The sequence below is a fragment of the Patiria miniata genome, unplaced genomic scaffold (assembly GCF_015706575.1).
Source record: "Patiria miniata isolate m_02_andy unplaced genomic scaffold, ASM1570657v1 HiC_scaffold_4, whole genome shotgun sequence".
NCBI classification, from domain to species: Eukaryota; Metazoa; Echinodermata; class Asteroidea; order Valvatida; family Asterinidae; genus Patiria; species Patiria miniata.
In genome coordinates, this window is record NW_024037071.1 from 1,731,515 (window position 1) to 1,752,581 (window position 21,067).

General features: G+C 36.6%; 1 protein-coding gene across 1 annotated transcript in view; it reads right to left on the reverse strand.

Moving 5' to 3' along the window:
- Positions 1-4,906: 4,906 nt before the first annotated feature.
- Positions 4,907-21,067, reverse strand: part of LOC119739653 (cytoplasmic polyadenylation element-binding protein 2-like) — a 28,979-nt gene continuing 12,818 nt past the window's right edge. Inside the window, exons 3-8 of the mRNA XM_038214664.1 lie at positions 20,537-20,686; positions 19,116-19,205; positions 17,538-17,656; positions 15,915-16,029; positions 13,519-13,700; positions 4,907-11,916 (exon numbers count right to left, since the gene is read on the reverse strand). Of these exons, the coding sequence (XP_038070592.1) occupies positions 11,692-11,916; positions 13,519-13,700; positions 15,915-16,029; positions 17,538-17,656; positions 19,116-19,205; positions 20,537-20,686 (881 nt within the window). The 3' untranslated portion in view covers positions 4,907-11,691. The remainder of the gene's footprint in view (positions 11,917-13,518; positions 13,701-15,914; positions 16,030-17,537; positions 17,657-19,115; positions 19,206-20,536; positions 20,687-21,067) is intronic.

A 21,067-nucleotide genomic window follows, 5' to 3' on the forward strand; every position in this document is an offset into this window, starting at 1 on the left:
CCATTTGTTTTTCTTATTTGTTGTATGGGCCTTATTCACGAGTCGGCCATATTGAATTGAAAGTTGGGTAAAGTCTTAATTTTTGTTAACTTGCGAAGAGAAATGAAAGCAACTTAATTTATAATCAATTCCAGTCTGCCTCAATAAATAATTACCCGAATGTTTAAAGCCATATTCCGCCCCCCCCCCAAAAAAAAATGACAGTAAAATAAGGCTGCATTGTGCCTGCATAAATAGTCTGGCGCCATCCCATTCAGCAGTTCACAATTAATGAAATGCATTCAGGGAACTCGACAAAAATGGCCAACTCGCGAATAAGTCCCATGTACTCACATCAGGACATCAGGATGCATTCCATATGTGTCCGACATTTGCAGGTTTTGAATGACATACATGTACCTTTGAACATGCAAAACACGTCAAAAATGAGTATCTATAGAAACCCTGCACGTGTATGTCGTCTAAAGGTTATGTGGGTGCCATTTGTGCCACATAGGAATATCGGTGAAACACGATACACAGGAAAACCCACATGAAATTGAACTAGATGAAGATATAACTTTCTCTTTCTGTAGCCCTTCCTCCATTTCTGTGTTTATATGGTGCAGTGGTTTACATTGGTTTACAGTGGTAAAAAATGACATTTCCACAAAGGTTGGTCAAATAGGGGCTCGTCGTGAAAAACGTTACGAGAAAAATTTTACAAGCGATTCCAAAGACACCCTTGATGTTATCCAATGTGGAAATTAAGTGGCAATAAGCATTTGAGATTTTAAAGGTTATTCTTTACGGCTGTCTTATTTGAAAGTGTGAATTTTCTTGAATTAACCACCCACCCCCATTAGTTGACAAAAACATCAAATGTTTCCCTCTATATTCAGTAAGGATTTTGATAATGTCATCAATATATCAACATGTTTATTATTTTTTTAAACTCAATTTTCAATTGTGAGTGGAACATATAAAATCAATTTTAATGACTTTTTTTCACTTATGGTTTTTATGCAGTTGAGAGAGTATACTTAACTTTTTGTTTTGGATATATCAGTCATTTGGAGTTATTAATATGCAGATATTATGCGAAGACAAATTTTGCTTGTTTATAGATTCCCATCGTGCAAGATTTAAAAATTTAGCTACAGTGTAGCTTCCAACTCATTTTGATGGCCAGCTTGGGTCCCTATTGAATGTATATATTATTTTTTAAATTTATTTCATTTGCAGCAATTCAATTCCACCAGATTTGGCATTTAAGTAAACTTTAATGACTGCAGTATACGCCCGACTGTGTACACGAACGTCTGCCCACTTATATTTTGAATGCGTATTTGAATCTCTGACAAACCGTGCAGAAATCCGTCATATTGCGTTTCACAATTGATGTGGCCAAGGACGAAGATATATTATCCCTACTCTGGTGCGGATGTAATTATAATGCTATATTGGGTATTTGTCATTGTTCAAGAGGATTGCCATAAAATCTAAGAAAAAACACACAGAGCTTTATTTTTCTGTTATAAAGATTGATTGATGCAAAGGTCAGTTTTCTTTAATATTTTTATACACACGTTTATGTACATGTACATAAATTACTGGTTTTTTTAAGTCAATTTTTTTTTCTTTGAATAAATTTTGCAACATCTACACACACTGCAATTTAGAAAAATGGTATTGGATTGGGATCCAAGGAAAGTTCTTGGTTTCTTAAATAATTTAAAACAATTGTTAAGTCACAATAGAGTTCACACAAGATGAACAGTGTGATATGCAGTGCCATTATTAAAAAATATATATTTGTCCATATTTTCCTCATAATTTTATGCAAGTTTTGCACCATCAAATGTCAAATACACTTGTGCATTGTACAAGAAAATTGTTGTCAATGTGACTTCACCAGTCGTTATTATCTTGTCTTGTTGAGACTCCCAAATGTTAGGCATTCTGGCAAAATGAGACAGAACTGGGCAGAGGTCGAAGTGAGGGTTTGTGGGTATTAGGAAAGAGACTAAAATTCTTCTTACAATACTGTTTTTGAAATTCATTTGGGCATTTCGTTGACAAGTTATGGCTGTTTAAAGTTCCGATTATAGACTTGTCACATAAAGTAAAATACTGAAAAATGACCTTTAAAGTTGCGAATGGTTTGTAGTCATGAAACTGAAAGGTGCTAGTTGTGTTTCCTGAAACACTTTTATTCCACGATATTTATACTGTTTCTCATAAAATATTTGTAAAAGACATATTAAAGATTACAAATAGATGTATCAAATCTGAAAATCGAAAAGAATCTCCCCCATTCTGTGTTTTCTGTGGTTTTTTTTTTTGGCATTTTTCTCCACTGAGGCCTGTGCCCAGTTCTGTCTCATTTCGCCGGAACACTTAAAAAATATTACAGAACTGCAGTGACGTAGACCTATGTTGCACATAGGTTATTTTTGGTGCACGTGCAAAAACGGATCATTAATGAGCTAAACATATGTTCTCCCTCTCATGTGAAGTTGACCTTTTTGTTCAGAAACCTTAAAGGGTCGACTTATTTTAGCATTCCCTTCCCATGGAAAATACTCATTTTTGCTGTAAATTGTGAAAGTTATTTAAAATATCTTGTGTAGGCCTAACATCTGATATGGTGATATACATGGATGTTTTCCCTCGTTAAAAGTCAGACAATTTTTATGCCATTTAGAAATCACAGTGGCCATTTTATTTTAGCACTGTACTTTTCCCACTAATGCCTACAAAATCTGAGAACGTTTAGATTTTGAGCAATCAATACAAAAATTAGTTAAAAATTGTGCAGCTACATGTAGATATGGGACACTCAATATTTGTTCTCCTTTCAATAATGATAGGTATTTAATTACACAATTTGCAAATAACTTGCAAACAACTGCTGAAAATGAAAAAATATGGGTTGAGTTTTCAATATTGGGTTTTGAGTTCTTTGGGTTTTTGTTATGGGGGGGGGGGGGGTTGGCTTGAAGGAAAGATTTCCATATACGAAGTTCACTAATTTTCCTCTGTATTGACTAACAAGCCCCCAGATAGCAATTTCATGTCATCAAAGTCAATTTGAGCAGTGAGAAAATACAAGCATTTTCTTAGAAAACACTTAGAATTTTTCAGTCCAATCTCATAGGGTTTGTACACAGGGTGTTGAGTGAACTTCGTGTATGGAAATCTTTCCGGCTTGAATGAAACGGTGATCGTGTATCTATGGGTCCATTTCCTTTTAGGGAACAAAATCCACTTTTTAATTATTTGACCAACCAAACTAGTTGGCGACATTAAGAACATGCAGGTATGTCATAGATTAAGAGCAGGGTCAGGGTGTTGATTTTTTAGGGAAATTTGGGGGTAAAGTGACGATGACGATAACCAAATGCGACACGAAAATAAAGATGGCTATCACCGCGCAATGTGTACCGTGAAAGTGCGCGCAAGGTGTACTGATTCGCACGGCACCAACCATAAACCAGGTAGGAAAATCGTAATTTCTACCCCAAGGAACTGTTCAAATATCACAAAAGGTGTCAATATAGGGAGAGAAGTCTGCTTAAGGTTGGAAAGGTCATTTTTTTAGTTATGAAAAAACACCCTCGACTCTAATTTGTTCGAAACTAAACAGGGGCCCTACACTACACAATCACCAATGAAACATAGTGAAGAAACATTACTACTAGGTTCCATTGAAAAACAAAATGCCCCACGAGGAGTTGTCAACATATTTGTTACTTTTAGATTTTTTTTTCATAGTTGGTGGTTCTTATTTTAATGCATTGCTGGAAGTTATTTTGATGTAAATGCAGTATTGTTTAACAATTGTTGACTGCTGGGATATGACGTTTTGAACACCTGAGGGGCGGAGGCGAAGCCGAGGGTGCTTAGGGGCTTATTCACGAGTCGGCCATATTGAAATAAAAGTGAGGTCAAAATCTTAATTTTTGGAACCTGCGAAGAGAAATGAAAGCAAGTTAATTTCTAACTAATTCCAGTCTGCTTCAATAAATAATTTAAAATTTATAATTAAACATTCCCTGATGTTAAAATCCAAATTTAAACAAAAATGAATAGATGTCTGCATAAATAGTCTGGTGCCATCCCATTCAGCAGTTAACATTTAATGAAATACATTCGGGGAACTAGACAAAAATGGCCAACTCATGAATTAGGCCCATGCGCCCCGAGGGTGTTCAAAACGTCATATCCCACATCACAGCAGCCAACAATTGTTTTGTTCTGTCTTGGATTCTTTTTGGACTTTGAAAACACGAAAACAAACAGCAGTAAACACAACAATCATGACAATCGAAAGTCAACTCACATGTATGTCACGTACCGAGCTCGAAACAGCTTAATCAAACTCCCTTTATAGCGCCGTGGGCGCGAGGCGCTGAATAATATCGTCTGCTAGTTCGCTGCTCCCACTCATGTGTGACAATATGGGAAAATAGTGTGGGTACCAACGATACAGGCATTTCGTATCGTACCCGTACGTTCAAATGGCGTACTCCTTGTCACAGGTGTGCCATGACTTTTTATAAACTTAAAACGTGATCGTTCTAGGCCAATGAAAATACAGTTTTCACGACATAGGTAACTTGCAATACTCAACCAGATCATACAAAACTTGAGTTGTAAAAGTTCGACAAAAATCTCTGAACCAGTGGTTGTGCCTACTGGGAGGGGGAGGTGGAAACAAGTGTACCAGCTTCAACTTTATCCTGGGAACATATTTTGGATCGAGGAACATTATTCCCAACTCCCCCCCCCCCCCCCATGATATACAAACTACTCTCGACAATTTTCAGATTTTTTTTTAAAGCCAAGCCCCCCCCCCTCCCCCTCCAAATATGACGCTCCCCGAACACAAATACCACACCAAATAAAGACATGGATTACGCCCTTCTTTGTTCACCAATTTTTATTAAGGTTCGCACAAAGAGCTCAAAAATGTGAAAGGGTTCTGAAGATTAACAAAAAACAAAAATACCTAAAAATACCATACGAAAAATGGCTTCACTTTTTTCCTTGTCAAAATTATCAACTCCTGAAACAATAAAATATATAGACAAAAATAACTGTACACTGTAACTGAAAAGATATACATGCGTTTTTATGATCTATTACGAACTCTTATAAGCACACAAAATATGACAATTATTTTTTTTCTTAAGATGTTTCATAGAAAATGCTGAGAAAAATGTTTAAAAAGATTATCAATGAAAACTATACTCTGATGTAAATCTTTCTTACAATTTTTTTGTTTCAACTATTAATTTATAGACAAAAAATGAAAAATAATGTCCAAACAAAAATATGGAATGCATTATATTAACAAGTCCCGCCCAAAAACTCAACTCCGTGTTTTTTTATTGAAAAGTGAACGCACTGTTTGTCCTTTACGTGCCTTTAAAACATAGAAACTTTGGTATGACTTTCATATACTGAAAATGTGATCTTAAACAAGCCTTCTGTTCATACAAAATGCGAGGGGAGAAAAAGAAGAGGTTTTACAGCTGGCTATACAAATGTCGCACTGATGATGAACACAACAAAGTGTCCTTTATACAAACTACTTCCAAAAAAAGATGCAGGAAAATGCATGCAGTGGCAACAATTCTTTAAAAAAAATACCGAAATAACAATGATCAAAAAGGACTTTAAAACGTTACAAATGACGCCTCTGCTTTTTTTTTTCAAAAAATGGCTCAACAAAGTTTTTTTCTTCAAAATTCAATAGTGACAAAAGTTGTAATCAACAGTTTCTAAAAAAAGGAAAAGTACAAAGTGTGTCTGTGTTCAAGTCAAATATTTTAGCCTTCCTATCAAATTCATTCTACAAAATCATCAACAGATATTACGTTTCACCTATATAATCACAAATTTCAGTTGTCACTCGAAATTTAGATTATTACAATTTTTTTACTATAAATATGCACTTAAATTTTACAAAACTGAATTTGATTGTGCTGGAGGAAAAATCAGGATTTTTTTTGTCATTTCTTTTTTCTTTCTTAAATTACTACTACAAAATTTATATAGTAAAACAAAAATCAAAACACTGGGTGCTACATCTCTGATGCGGCAAGCTATATGGTCATCCAAAAACATACAATTGCTTATTTCTATTTCATAATAACAATGATCCATTAGAAAACAACACTTCAAAATATAATCAATTTGATTAAAACCACATCTTGTATCAAGTCTAAAAAAGAACAATTTACCAAAAAACAACCAAACAGTATATAAAGGAGGGAAAAACGGGATTTATAAATAACACAAAAGGCCAAGCAAGTTTTTTGCATTGTATTAAGAATTGTGAACACTCTGTGAAATAATTACTGTTAATCAAGTTGGAGGGGACATACAAAAAAAATGTACCCATCAAATAGTACTTGGTCCACAGGAAAACCGCTGTGACTTTCAAGATACGACTGTAAGACCAATACGACAGGACATGGGATTCCATGCTGTTTTGTACGCACTTCAACCACCGCAACTGTGCTGTCTGTGGGGATGAACAAAGTTAAGTTTGGACACATTTTGTGCACTGACGGCTCTAGGAAGCATTTTGCTAATTAACACGTGCTTTGGTGAAGTTAAGAGCCCACAAAATTACATCTTTTGCATGGATTGACAGCGTTTAGGGTAGGTGTGCGTCATTATACAGAGGGGAACCCATAAGGGTACTACAATTTTGTGTTAGATTTTTTTTTTAAATGTGCGCATAACATAATGCACTCGATGTGTACCCTCCCACGAGAAGTGCTAACATGTCAGATCACTTATTTATACAAACTGCAAATATCCGAATCACAATAAATATGACAAGTGTCGTTTCAAATTTTGAAATACAAAAATGCTATATTTTTGGCAATTAAACAGTCATATTTTTTTTCTTTTACAAATGCAGGCAAATTGTAAAACACATACGAGTTGTTTGAACGTGACGCAAATAGGGGAATTTTTTTTTTGCAGTTTGTAAAACTTTTTAACTTTTTAAACAGTCAGAACAATAGATGAACACTGTGTTGGCAAAGCATTCGAGTTCACATTGAGGATATCTATTTTCTACGTTATAAGAGAAATGTGATTGATTTTTTTTTTTGGTTTTTAATAAAGATTGTGATTCACATCTTTGAAAATCTGCGCAACTACATTCAGTAAAGCAGTGCAGAGACTCTAGCTCTTCAAGGATGCAACGAAGGCCCAGTGATGGTTTCTTAGAGTCTTAAAACGAACACAACTGATCTCAAGACGGGAAACTAAATAAATACAAAATCAAACTGTGCCTTGCACTTAAATAGGATCGCACAGGCATAATAAATTAAGTTAGAAATTGAACAGAAAAATAAACTTTCTTTCTTGTCTACGAACCACAAACTACAGGGGTTGTTGGTTCCAAACTCCAAACTCATGAGCTGAGGTATTTTGATTTTAAAGCTACCTAAAAAAAAAAAAAAAAAAAAAATAGCAAAAGGATCAACAATTCCTCCTTGTAATTCTACTGGTTTAAAAATGTTTGTACGAAAAATTAAAAAAATAAAGTCAGATGGGTTAGGCTTCAACCGATCTGTCTATTGAGCCATCATGCATTGAATACAGATTACACCAACAAAAAAAATCAATTAAATATTGCACAGGAAAAAAATGATTTTTTTTTTTTTAAAGCCCTGTCCAGGACTCCATATCCACAAACCACAGTCCTTATTCAACTAATGATCTTCTAATTTATCCACACAAAGCACATCCTCTTTTTTTTGTTGATAATATACAATGTAGCACCATTAATCTGACAGTAATCTACCATGACTGAATCTACATGTATCTGTACGAGTACAACATCCCTAAAAAAAAAATAATCCAAAGTTGATAAAAAATCGGGGAAGGAACACAAATATGCCAAAATGGTGCTGAATAAAAAAAACCACACGTAGGGCAAACAAAAGGTATAAAAATGGAATACAATCCCAAAGTCATTCCAATCAATAACAAATCTGTCCCCAAAAAAACCAAAACAAAACAACTAAAAAAACATATATTACATGTATGAAGTAGATCTACGTTCAAACCTAGCTACTCCTTTGTCTTGGGTGATTAAAGAAAAATTAATAAATAAAAACATGTCAAGTCCAAACAGTGTCCAAACAGAGTGCAGAGTAACAACCATTAATATCCATAATGATAACCAAAAAAATAAAACTGACCACATTTTTATGAATTAGTCCGATTGCCAAGAAATTCATAAATAATTATAAAACATACTATCAAATTTCAGGTAACACATATGAAAAAAAAAATGAATCAAATCCCGCTTTTGGGTTTGTCCAACCCAGCAACTCAAAAATATAGCACATCTGTGCGGACAGCTTGGCCTGAATATTAAACAGGCACATAAACGATTTCAAAGAATGACTAATTACCTGTAAATATGAAAAAATTATTATTTTTATAAAAAATTCTAGAGTGAAAATGGCATCCATGGCATTTTTTTTCTCGTAATAATCCTCGGTAAAAAATACTGCACCCAGAAGTATGAAATGGGCCAAAATGAATATTAACTCCTTCGATATGATTTTTTTTTTTATAAAGCTCATATTTTTCATTTCTTTTTTAAAAACGCTTCTAAGAATAGATACAAAAGCAAAAAATCTAAAAAGTTTCCCCACATTATGTTTTTACAGTCACACATGCACTTCAACTCTTTTCTAGGTCTCAACCATTTTGAGAATTGTTTTTTTTCATACGTCATAAATAAATTACAAATGGAAAAATTTTGTGTGGATAAATGGTAAATTTCAATGCTTGGTGAAAATTGAAAAACTGTATAGTAATACTAGGCAAATGCCCATCAAAGCCAATATTTTAAGACACAAGGATTATTATGCAAACCGACTTACAAACACGAATGCATAAATTCTCTGCTTTTTTTTTTTTTCAACAATCACAAATACACTGTCTAATGACGTTAATAATTCTCCAACAACAACAGGTCATGAATGTTAAATAGTCCAGTACATATTACAAGGGAAAAAAATTCTACCGACTAAAACAGTGGAGAAATTCTTGTTAATTAAAAGGAATTGACTTCATAAGTTAACAAGAAATATATGCAATAAATGAGCAATGTACACTTGGTCGATTCAAAACACAGAGGCAACTTTGCACAAATACTGTACTGTGAATTGATTGAGATTGAAAAAATTCTTCTATTATCTTATAATAATTTATCACTTACACAAACAACGTTTTTCTCTTCTCTATTTTGTCGTATGGACAGTAGTCAATTTTTTTTCGGTTTTCTTAACTGTTACTTGGAATTCAACAAAGCAAACACATCCATTTAGTTAGACTACCAACCAATCTATCGCCATCAATTCATATTAAGGTTCTGTTTTTTTCAGTCGGTTTTACTTCAAAACCGGGTTCACAAATACTTACATCTAGTGAATACATCTGCAAGCAGAATACAGGTTCTACATAATAATATTCTCCTCTGCAGCAATGGTAACAAAAAAAATACATGCACTTAAGATATAAATAGAGGGTACATGTCTAGTATTTAAGAATGTGTGTAGAAATTACTACACATAGTGGAAGGAAATTCAGAAATTGGAAAAATACATAATATAAGATCCGGATGTTTACACATAAATTATGTGACTCGGGTTCTAAAATTAAATTCTGGTTCATATAAACCAGTGAAGTTAAAAACCAACTTTTAACGTAAAATTTCCATTCAAAATTTAACAAAACGGATGTTATTTCAGTGTCACATATACATGTAATGGACATGTATGTTTTTTTGGTGATTGCCGCAGCAATTGCTTTTAAACCACAGCAACACACGAAAAAAACATGAGAAAACATTGCACATGTGCTAATTTGACACGCCTATGGGATTGTCCACGGTAGACTAGTTTCCCATTAAAAAAAAAAAAGAAGAAAAACTGCTTCGTATAAAAAAGTGTATGAATGACCCGTTTGCTCAATCTAAAAAATAATATGTAATATAAAGTTCACACATGCCAAGTTGATTTTTATATTAGCACTTGAAATACTTCTGTACCGCCAGCATTTATATCGTCAGCTTATATAAACTGCTCTAGTACTCATACATGTACAATAACCGCACAGTAATTTCAACAATAAAAATCTGAAAAAGTGGAAGATTAAACTAGAAACTCTACAAATGTAAAAATCTAGTACAGTTCGTATTTTTTTGTGTGCACAATTTGGCTGTTATTATTTAGCACACATTTTTTTGTTTAATAGACACAGATTGCATAACATATGCATGTTAGTTTGGGAGTCGCATTCTTCATTGCACAGTAGGATTCCTTTGGCGCTCTTAACGTTGAGTAATCGTCTAAACTTGGAGTTAGCATTAATTGCCTACTGTTCTTTCTTTTTGTTGTTGTGTGGATTTTATAAGGGTTCGTTACACACGAACGACCCCTCTGACTTGCTAAGTCTATACACATATGTGACTACAAGTTTTGTCTATTTGTTAATCAAAAGCAAGCACGGCCACATACTGGACACAACTGTTTCAAAGAGACTGACAGCACATTTCGTATCTGTAGATAGTTTGGCATCACAAAGACAACTGGATATACATTGTACTGTACGTATGCCGAAAAACGGTATGAAAACGTGCATACAATTTCACGACGAGAGCATTTTTTTTTTACGTGGCTCAGCTATATTAGAAACTTCCGTTTTAATAAGCAGGCACAATTTGTCTGTGTTGAATCCACTCTTTCTTCACTGAGTCACTGTTTAAAAATACTAAGAGCACGAAAACTGTTTCGGTGCGAAAGGAGCAGAGCTGACTCGGAAAGAAGTCTAATTTTCAGTTCAGCCACAAGAAGACTGACTTCTAATCTTATTCTTTGAAACAAATGCGCCATTTTTTTTTAAACAAAGGCAACGTCTTGACTGTGGTTGTATTTCATATCTGGTTTTTTTGTGTGTCAAATGTTAGAACAAGGTTAATGTTAAATCCAAACAATATTTCATGAACTATCAGCACACATGTTTTCTTTTTTTGGCATCAAATTTAAGGTTAAAATCTTGGAAAACTGAATGCAAGCTTACCAACGGGCTTGGCACAGGCATCGGGTCAAATTTAAGAGTTATAATTCAAAGTTTCTCAACCTACAATGTATGAACGTTTTCCTACCAAACACTAACATGTTGAACATCAAATGTTAATTTTTTTTTTAAAGAAGACACAGCAGAAGAATCCAATGTCTATTTCCTAAGCCAAAGTCTTTCTGAAATCTGCATTTGATCTCCAACGACAGAGATGGGCGATGCACGTGTACATTCACCGCGTCCCGGTTTTCTTATTCTTGAAAACAATGCAGCCTCAAGCTGTAAAGAATGACAGCTCTCCACTGAGTTCTGAAAATGATGAGTTTGTGCCACATAGGGGAAAGTTGTCTGAACCAGAAATCAAACTAATACAATATAACATTACAAAAATAGTTCATTTGAAATAATTAAAGGTTTAGACACATTTCCACTACAAACACAAAAACACTTTTTTTTTTGTAAGACCAATGCAAACCGGCATTTTTTTTTTTTAATTTTTACCTCAAGCTCGTTGACATTTAAGGTTGTTGTTTTGTTTCCCGGCACTCCAACTTGAGAGGTTCCCCCTTCTGGCCTGTGGGTGACTTACCAGCGGAACGGCACGGACCTGGGCCTGTCCCCACCTTCCTTGACCAGGGGCTTGTGGAACTCACGTCCAGGCCGGGCGTGGATGGCAGCCCAGCAGAAGTCACAGTAGTATTGAAGGCAGGTCACGTTGGCGCAGAAGAACGGGGCAAACTTGCCGCCGCAGCGGACCCCTTGGCACTCGTCGCACATCTGATCGTCGAGGACGTACGGTTTCACCTCAACCTGTACCGACAAGAAAAATATTAAATAAACCCCTCTATAACGTACTAATGCAGTGATCGGTGGACAGTGCAAAAAAAAATAATGAAAATTAAGAAACTATTCCTCAGAAACTATAAATTGGGAACAAGTAACAGACAATGCTAGATGAATGGAACTAATCTCTCGTGAACTGACACAGATACAAAATTTTCATAAATTTGCACAGAGCCACGTAATTGCAATCTAGAGTCGCTGGATTAATTCACCCACAGCCTTTGCATAAATACCCTGGGGCAGCCTCCCGTAATGTGATATTCAGCTATGGAAACAGTCTACACATATATCTACTGTTTAACCATATGGATCATTCGATTCTGCAGACAACTATATCACAGTGAAGTTTCAGATCTAATTACACCACGCACAGCAATGCAATGAACTCAAACACTACTCCTAATATTTTTTGTCTTGAGTTTAAACAAATTATAATAAACTGTAACTGTAACATTTTCTACCCATATTCTAAGTAACCATACTGTACTGTATTCGTAATGTTTGTCTGTTGTCCTTACATTATTGTGTCATATTGTATCTTAAATTCTCAATTTTATAATAGCAAACATTTTACTGAATTTCGGCAGGTGAGCTCACACGATTGTCAGGAATTGTCAAAGGACACAATTAATGTACATGTAGGAATTCTACAACCTTCATGGCAAATTTTCGACAGTGCAGAGTGTACATGTATAAATGAACACAATGAATTACTTAGGGCGGCACTGCAGTGTGATATATTGCAAGCAGATACTGCGTGGGCGGTGTGCGCGCATTAACATCGACGTCCATATGGTGCAGAGGAACAAATGGGATCAAGGTTTGCGTTGGCAAGCAAGCTGGTGTCTGCATGCACACACAAAATCCTCATCATAGGAGTAGTCAGAATAAAATGTCTACAGTTTGACATACACGTACACAGACATTTAGATTTTTTATATTGTATACATGTATGTTAAATTTGGTTCCATTGAAAGTCTAGACATACCGGTATGTGTATAATCGGACAAGAAATGATTTTTCTCAAGACGGATATTTTATGAATGATGTAAATACCTATGGAATACTTATTTTTTATAAATGATTAACACACACATTATAAATGATTAACACACGAATTGTAGGGAGAATAGGTGTAATGCTTGTTTCTGTGCATATAAACACGGGTCTGTCATATTCGTTTCTGGATTGAAAGGAAGGCATTGTATTTTATGATCAATAATGTACTATTCGCATGTCTGTGCGAGTGTGTGTTTGATGACATGTATGGTGATTTCATGCCAGTTAAATACTGAATGCATACTGTGTGCACTGATGCAGTGCACTACAAATGGCTGCCGGCTGGTCGCCAGATAATGGTTGCTAGTTCAAAATTCTGGCATGATAAAACTTATTGCCACTTAGCTATCATGACAAATGTGACAATATGAACAACACCCACACATGTTAAACATGCATCACTCCACTAAATACTGAAAATTGTAAATAATCTGCCCAGAGATCAGTCTAAAGAGAAAAAAACAAACAAACAAACAAAATAAGGAAATCTGCACGAGTGCGAGCACTTACCCTCTTGTCAATATCGCCGTGCTGGAGCTGTACGAAGCGAGCACTGATGGCGGCAATGTAGCTCTGCTGATTGGAGAAAGCCACGCGGCCAGCGCCCTTGGGATATTTCAACTCGGGATCTGTGTCGATGCCGGCGTAGCACACCCCGCCGTACAGACGATCCATGATCATGGCCAGCTCAACTGGGGGAAAGAGAAGAAGAAAAACAATCCAGTGAAGATGTTAAAGCGAGGAGGAAATTAACGCAAGTTAACAACACAACTTGAAGAGTTCAAACAGTTTGGCTTAAGGGTCTAGGAATTTACATGATTGATCAAATTCTGGACTGTTAAAAAGTCATAATCTTGGAGTGAAGACTATCGAGGGATTAAAATGTATAAATATTTTTCTATTAGGATTAGCCACACACGGAGCTTTCGTCATTTCATTCTTATTAATGTCTTCAGTGATCAACTCATTATACTGTCAATTCTTGAGACTAAAATAATTGTGTGATTGTATAGTATCAACAGGCAAGGTTTTACAGATATGTTTCCCGTTATGCTTGACATCTATTACTTATCATCAAACAAGAGGCCGACCAATCTCTATGAAATTCTTTTTCACATATTTTGTTACTTCTAAATATTATATGTGCTTAATGTCTAAATTACAGAAAGAATAAAGACAAATTTGTCAACATATAAACTAACCTTCCCAATCCCCTAACAAGAAAAAGTATAAATTATTTGAAATCCTTTACAATTTTGCAAACAACTTTTTATATACACGTACATATAATTTACACTGAATAAGTTGAGAAAGCCGTGGAGATGTCATTCAGCAGGTTTCTCACTGTCAAATTCATATTATTTATTTGAAAAATGTCATGTGTCACACAGATCAGTCTTAAGAATTTCAATGCACCATACTTTCCAAAAACCAAATCACTTCTCCAGTGCAAACAAAGCGGGAAAATAAGCAAAAAATCTTGCAGAAATCCTTTAATGAGTTGTTTTTTTTCACTGCATCGAGGCCAGCAGTCCTTGTGAGTAGAATTTCTAACAAGCCAAGCATCTCGAGATGCTCAGTGTACATTTCTCAAGGGGCATCTTTCATGTCAAAACAACATCTTTAGAGGTTTTCACTGATTAGTTTTGTCCTAGCCCCTTGCTTATTGCACCCACTTGAAGCACTTAGCATTACATGTAGCATTTGCAGGTTCTGCCTTTGTTTTGTATTTTTGTTTTTTTTGTTGGTTTTTTTATTATTTTTTTATTTTTTATTTTTTACTTTTCTTGGGGGTGGGAGTTGGGTTAATGCATAAAAATGAAACTATGCACCATCACTGATATGAGGCTGGGCAAGTGAAATATTGGCAGCACTTCACAAGCTGCAACGAGCGCAGACACAAATTCTCAACGGACGTGACAGGGCCGTAATCACATTATGCGATGTGCGGGTGAACCCCCTACTCAAACAAAAAAGTGCCAAATGACTCAGGCCATCAAGGGAAAGACCACAGCTGTATCAGGTGGATTGAGGAAGGAAACGGGTAATTGATTTCCTATGACTTCCACACATGCCCATGTCCATTCCGTTGGGGAGAATGGCACGCTCTGCTGGCCTGGCTGCACTGTGGAGTGGACCGCAGGGACAGCAATGGGACACGATGTCCAGCCCAGACCAACAGTTCGGCCAGACTGAGCAAAAAGACATGAACACCTGATCAAGATTGTCCGAGGTGGACATTAGAATGTTTGGACATGAAATGATGTTCAAGTTTGTAGCGAGACAAGGGACACTGGAATGTTTGGACATTGAAATAATGTTACAGTTTGTAGCGAGACAAGGGACGCTGGAATGTTTGGACATGAAATAATGTTACAGTTTGTAGCCAGACAAAGGACACTGAATTGTTTGGACATGAAATGATGTTCTAAGTTTGTAGCGAGACAAGGGACACTGGAATATTTGGACATGAAATGATGTTCAAGTTTGTAGCGAGACAAGGGACGCTGGAATGTTTGGACATGAAATAATGTTCATATTTGTAGCGAGACAAGGGACACTGGAATGTTTGGACATGAAATAATGTTTAAGTTTGTAGCCAGACAAAGGACACTGAATTGTTTGGACATGACATGATGTTCAAGTTTTAGCGAGACAACTCCTTTTCCCGAAACAGCTGACCCGGCCCAGAAATTTATATTTTTAAATTCTGAGTCACGTTGCCAAATTTCCCTTCCATTTTACTGTCTCTCCTCTGCCGGTCTATTTATAAATTGCACAGCTGGAAACACACAAAACACGGTAGAGTTTGATCAGCACAGATGTGCCCCAGGCAGGAGTTACAAATTAATATAATTTCATGTGGAAGACAAAAACAAATTTCACGATCTCCCTTTTATACTCACTTGCTCGGAGGGGCCTGGGCACGCCTCCTACAAATATTGTTTTCCTGGGGTCCAGAGGCTGGGAACCATCCAAAACAAAGTCGCTGTCTGCAAGGTTCCAGGGACGAATTTGGACCTAACCAATTTTTAAAAAAAAGGAAAATTACAGAATCTTAAAATAAATTGATGTCAATAGATGGCGCTAATGAAAATTTACCTCTGGTTCTACAAAGGTTGAACATGTACATGTGAACCAAAAACGTTTGCACTGATATGTATATCAGTGATTTTATATTCATACAATGACCAATTTTGAAGTGCACAGTGAGTGAAATTATGCATACATGTACAAAAAATGTCAGCAACCTATCCAAAGATATAATTCTGATATTTGGTGAATAACATTAATCATCTAGGCGTACACTTTGCAAATTCCTCGAACTGATTTGCCTAATATATACTGCAGGTGCAAGTAGCAACTGCACAATGCGATTGTTTTCCATTTAATCATATTGTAATTGTATACAAGCATTTGTACAGGCATTCGAAAGTATGACTTTTTAACTACTGAATTTGTATCTAATAATTTTAACTGTTAAAATTCATTCTGTGGTTTTGGTGTTTTTTCTCCACACAAAAAAAACCTGAAATACATTTAGAAAATGTTATACACAGAACCTTTGTGAACAAAACTATCTGTATTGTCAGCATTACCGTGAAGTTTTTTTAAGGAGGATAAACTAACACTAATAAAAAATATATTCCGAGTAAAAATAACTGGTGAGGCATGCTTTCTCATGGAGAATATCCTTTTCAAATTACCATCCTTCCCTGCAAGACATACTACATTAAGTGCAGGCACACAGTGTGTGTGTGTATTTTTGACTGGAGTTTCCTCCTGATCAGACGCACTGATGGGAGACATCCCGCATGAATCACTCAATTCGTTAAAAAGAAAAAAACGAAAAAAAAAAACAGGCATAAGATATTCACAGGTCAACATTCTCGGGCCTGTTTGCGGTTTGGTTGGGGGGGGGGGGTGGAGAGAAAGATGGGGAATCTCATCCAAAGTGTTCCATTCCCGGAATGACAAATGAGCCTACTCGTCGATGCCCCAAACCCCCGCGCATATTATTGTGGGTGTTGGCCGGTCATGAAATATGCATGGCCGGGTAAGGTTCAGGCCAGGGATTTGGCTTTGGGGCGATCAGCTGGGAATCTCATCCAGCTGAATGCGACTACAATTCCCATCTTTAATTTTTTTTTTTTAAATACAGAGAAAACTTCGGCAATAAATTTGTTCCCAACAGGATATAAGAATGGCTTTAATGTCATTAACCGTGAACACTTTATGAATTATCAGTACTTAATTATACCAAATCTGCCGACAGCATATAAAATAAGTCGAAGATTATATTTGCTGGATTTCTTTCATCGTTTTGTTTTGTTTAGATAGAAATAATATGTAGTGTTCCATTAATCCATGGTTATAATCTCTCGATCCTTTTGATGTTCATGTAGACTATGCTGATGCGTATAGCTGGCATCGGACCAAAACATTCGCCAGAAAGGCTTCAGGCAGTCGTGCAGCCAGGCTGCCAGACCCGTTTATAATTCCGTCTTGTTTAACGAGGAGTGACTTACGGGTTTGTCTTTAATGGTCGGACTGGAGACGCAGAGATAGAGCTTGTCTTCCTCCTTGATGCATGCCTCGATCAGTGCCTGCACAGACCGTTCGTCTTGGAACAGGAGGAATGCATAACCTAGGGGGACAAACATTATCAAGACATCATCGGGATGAAATGCAAAGCATGTCAAGTCCAGAACGTCATGCATGCAAACTTAAGGCCAGTTAAAAAATCTCATCCCCGCCCGCTTCCTTTTTCCTACCCGCCTCCTTTTGATTTTTTGTTTTTAAATTCATACATTATATTTTGCAAATGTTGACAATGTATTTTCTTTTAACTTGTTTCCAACAAAATTGTAGCTGTGTAGAAAGGGCGGCGGCTCCTTTGGACACAATTTTGTATCAGCAAAAGATTCGAGAAAATGGAAGAATCCATCCGCCATCTTGGAAAATCGGCCATCTTGAAGAAAACGGGGGGAAAGTGAGGACCGTCTCTTTCATTTTTAAAAAGCCCAGAAACAACATTTTTCATTTTTACTCGGCCTAAGCATGTCCACTCCTCCACCACACTGACAGTATTTATCAAATGCTGTGTTCATGCAAGCGTTCAACATTTCTGTCTTTTCTGCATTTTCTCAACGGATATGGTATAAGGACCCTCCTCTGGTCTACCAAATCCAGCTTTTACTTAACATGAAGCTTGATGCTTATTTGTAAGTTTAAATACACAGCATGCAATAGGTTTCGAAGCATTTTCAAGGATTCAGGAAAGTTACAGGTACCTACATGTACATTTGTAGCAAAAATGTCTCGGGCATTGGGTTACTCTGAAAGTGCATGAGATACTCAGCCGTGAAAATTATTGTACATGTACATGTACCGGCATGTCTAGAATGGTTGCACCAGGCGTCCGCCTTCTTTTTCTTGTGCCCTATAATGAGAGACATCTTGGAAGTCTCAAAGTGCACATGCATTAGAGAAATCTGCCTGCACCTTGTTTCTCAAATGACCCTGCTCAAATCACAACCTGAGATAGCTAACGACACACCAGCATGCAAAAATCTCCAAGACTGCGTGTTTCCGTGTGTGCACTAAATACGGTCATGGTTGACGGCAGTGCTTCAAACCCTGCAATCAGATCCACGTGCTTCCTTTGAGGTAATCTTGGGGGCCTTCTTGGTATCACAAGACCCATTAGGCTATCACTTAAGATACCGTCTCGCAAGATGGCCTGGATGCGACACGTCTGTAAAACTCGCCCTGGATTTTTACAGATTGGAACTCTGACACCCCTCGAGTGCTCTTAGACTTCTCAGACTCCCTTCAATTTTGGGGTTTTTTTTGTGGTTTTGTTAACAAGAAACAAAATGTGACTCCTTTCTCGGGGACGGGATTCTTTGAAAGAGGGGGGCATCCTTGTTCAGTACACCGTTGGCCCAATGTTATTTGACACCTCTACGCGACCGAGCGCTAGCTCTGTCAAAAGCTCCCAGACACTGCCGAGAAAATAGAGAATATGTAATGGGATAGGTCTGCGAAGGAATCACAGTGAATTCTTCTTTTCACTGAGATTTTTTTTGTTTTGTGTTCCGTACCTTTGGGTGGGAAATAGGACTTGCTTTCTGCTTTGTGGGGCCAGTCAACTACAAGACTGCCAAAGCGCCGGAAACTGGCTGTAATCTCCTCTGAAAAATAAAAAGAAAAGAAAAAAAATTCAATCATATCTGTGATTTACACTGTTATCATGATAACAAAAACGTACATGCAGATATCTTCCCGATCCCTCCCCCTCCCCAAAAGAAGCAAACAATTTAATAAACAATCCGATCTTCTTAGACAAAGGTCATGATGAGATAGTCTCTTTAAAGTACAAACATATGAAGTTAAAATCTAACTCTTATGTACGTGTACAATGCATTGAACTTTATGCTGTTCTACTATTTATCAAGTCACATGTGCTGGTACACGTATGTACATAATGTGTACATGTACATGTACCAGCAACATTCAGAAGAGCACACAGTATATTTTTGGCCTGCATATATGTACTTACTATCCAAATCAAGGTCTTGTATACGGAATGAAAAGATGTAGTTCATCATTGTCCAGCGATAATTCACGGCCCCAGCCTACATGTATAGTCCTATTCCGTATGGCAACATCCAATCAACCTGACCTTTCACAGCCAAGCGTTACTTAATATAAAAAGCTCTCCAGATCAATACAATCTGAGATGAGAGGACTTAGTGCGGGAAGGACACGGATGCAAGTTAAGACAGACAAAGCTGATACTTCCACGATGACATTGAGTGCATTTCTTTGAAAACATCCATTAAAATTGATGAGAGACGACAATGATTGAAAGGGAAATCATTCTGACCACATTCACAATCGCTTGAAACATATGGAACATCTTTTTGCAGCAAACAAAACTGTCAACACACAAATTTATAAGAAAGGAAATGCATTAACCCAAATGTGTTTGAATGCAACTATTCAGAAGAAGGAATTTGCGTCGGGGTGATGTGTTTGAATGCAATTATGACATTTTAACATCAATTACCTTATAAGAATGCAAAGTTTGCATGGTGAGGACAACAGCAAAGTAAGTTTGCGGAAACACCATGTGAAATTAATCTCTTTTGTGAGTTAGTGATGAAAAAAAATAAAACTTAGCAGCAATCCTCAGACTCATATAATTTATCTGTGTTACTACTGAATTCACTCAACATGTCAGATCCTCCCACATGAAAAGAAAACACAAAAGAAAACTATTCTTCACTATTTTGATCAGCGGGTTCAGCGTTTCTCCACGAGGCAAGTATGGATGGAAGAGGAGTTAATTTCGTTAAAAGTCTCCTTTGATTTATCCTCTTGTGTGTTATTTCTTTACAAATAGCTGTACTTTAAAGAGAAGGATCTTTAGTTAATTGGAGCTGCCCGATGAAATACCCGGCTCACGACCATTCGACCGTATCTCCGGCCCCGGCCCACGCTATAACTGACAGCAACCCACCTTCGTCAATATCTGGCGGCAAGCCACCCACAAACACTTTTCTGGAGAACCTCTCAATGCCGTAGTCTGGATTCGATCGGGGAGAAATATGACCGGGCGAGCTGAGGGAGGGCACGATCTGATCATGCCGACCGTCGTCCAGCAATCCATCTGCGAAAAGAAAAACAAGACAACAATTCCAGGTTAAGCTATAAATTGCAATATCTTTCAGTTCAGAAGGAGGCGTGTTGAAATGCTGAGGAATTTAAAATGAATTAGAGTAAATTGCTAAAATAACGAATGTACAATCTTACATCAAACATAGCATTTATTAGCTGACGAATGAAATATTTGCTGGAAAAGTAAGCACAACCGTAGCATGATTAAAAATCTGCTTTGTATAGAAGACAACATCTTACTCCTGAAAGAAGCATTTTTAAAATTTATATTGATTTGATATGTATCTTTGAACATTGCACTATCTACTATAGGGACTTATAAAAAAAATATATCAACTCCATATAATTATCTGTTTCTTTGCCAGATCTAAAA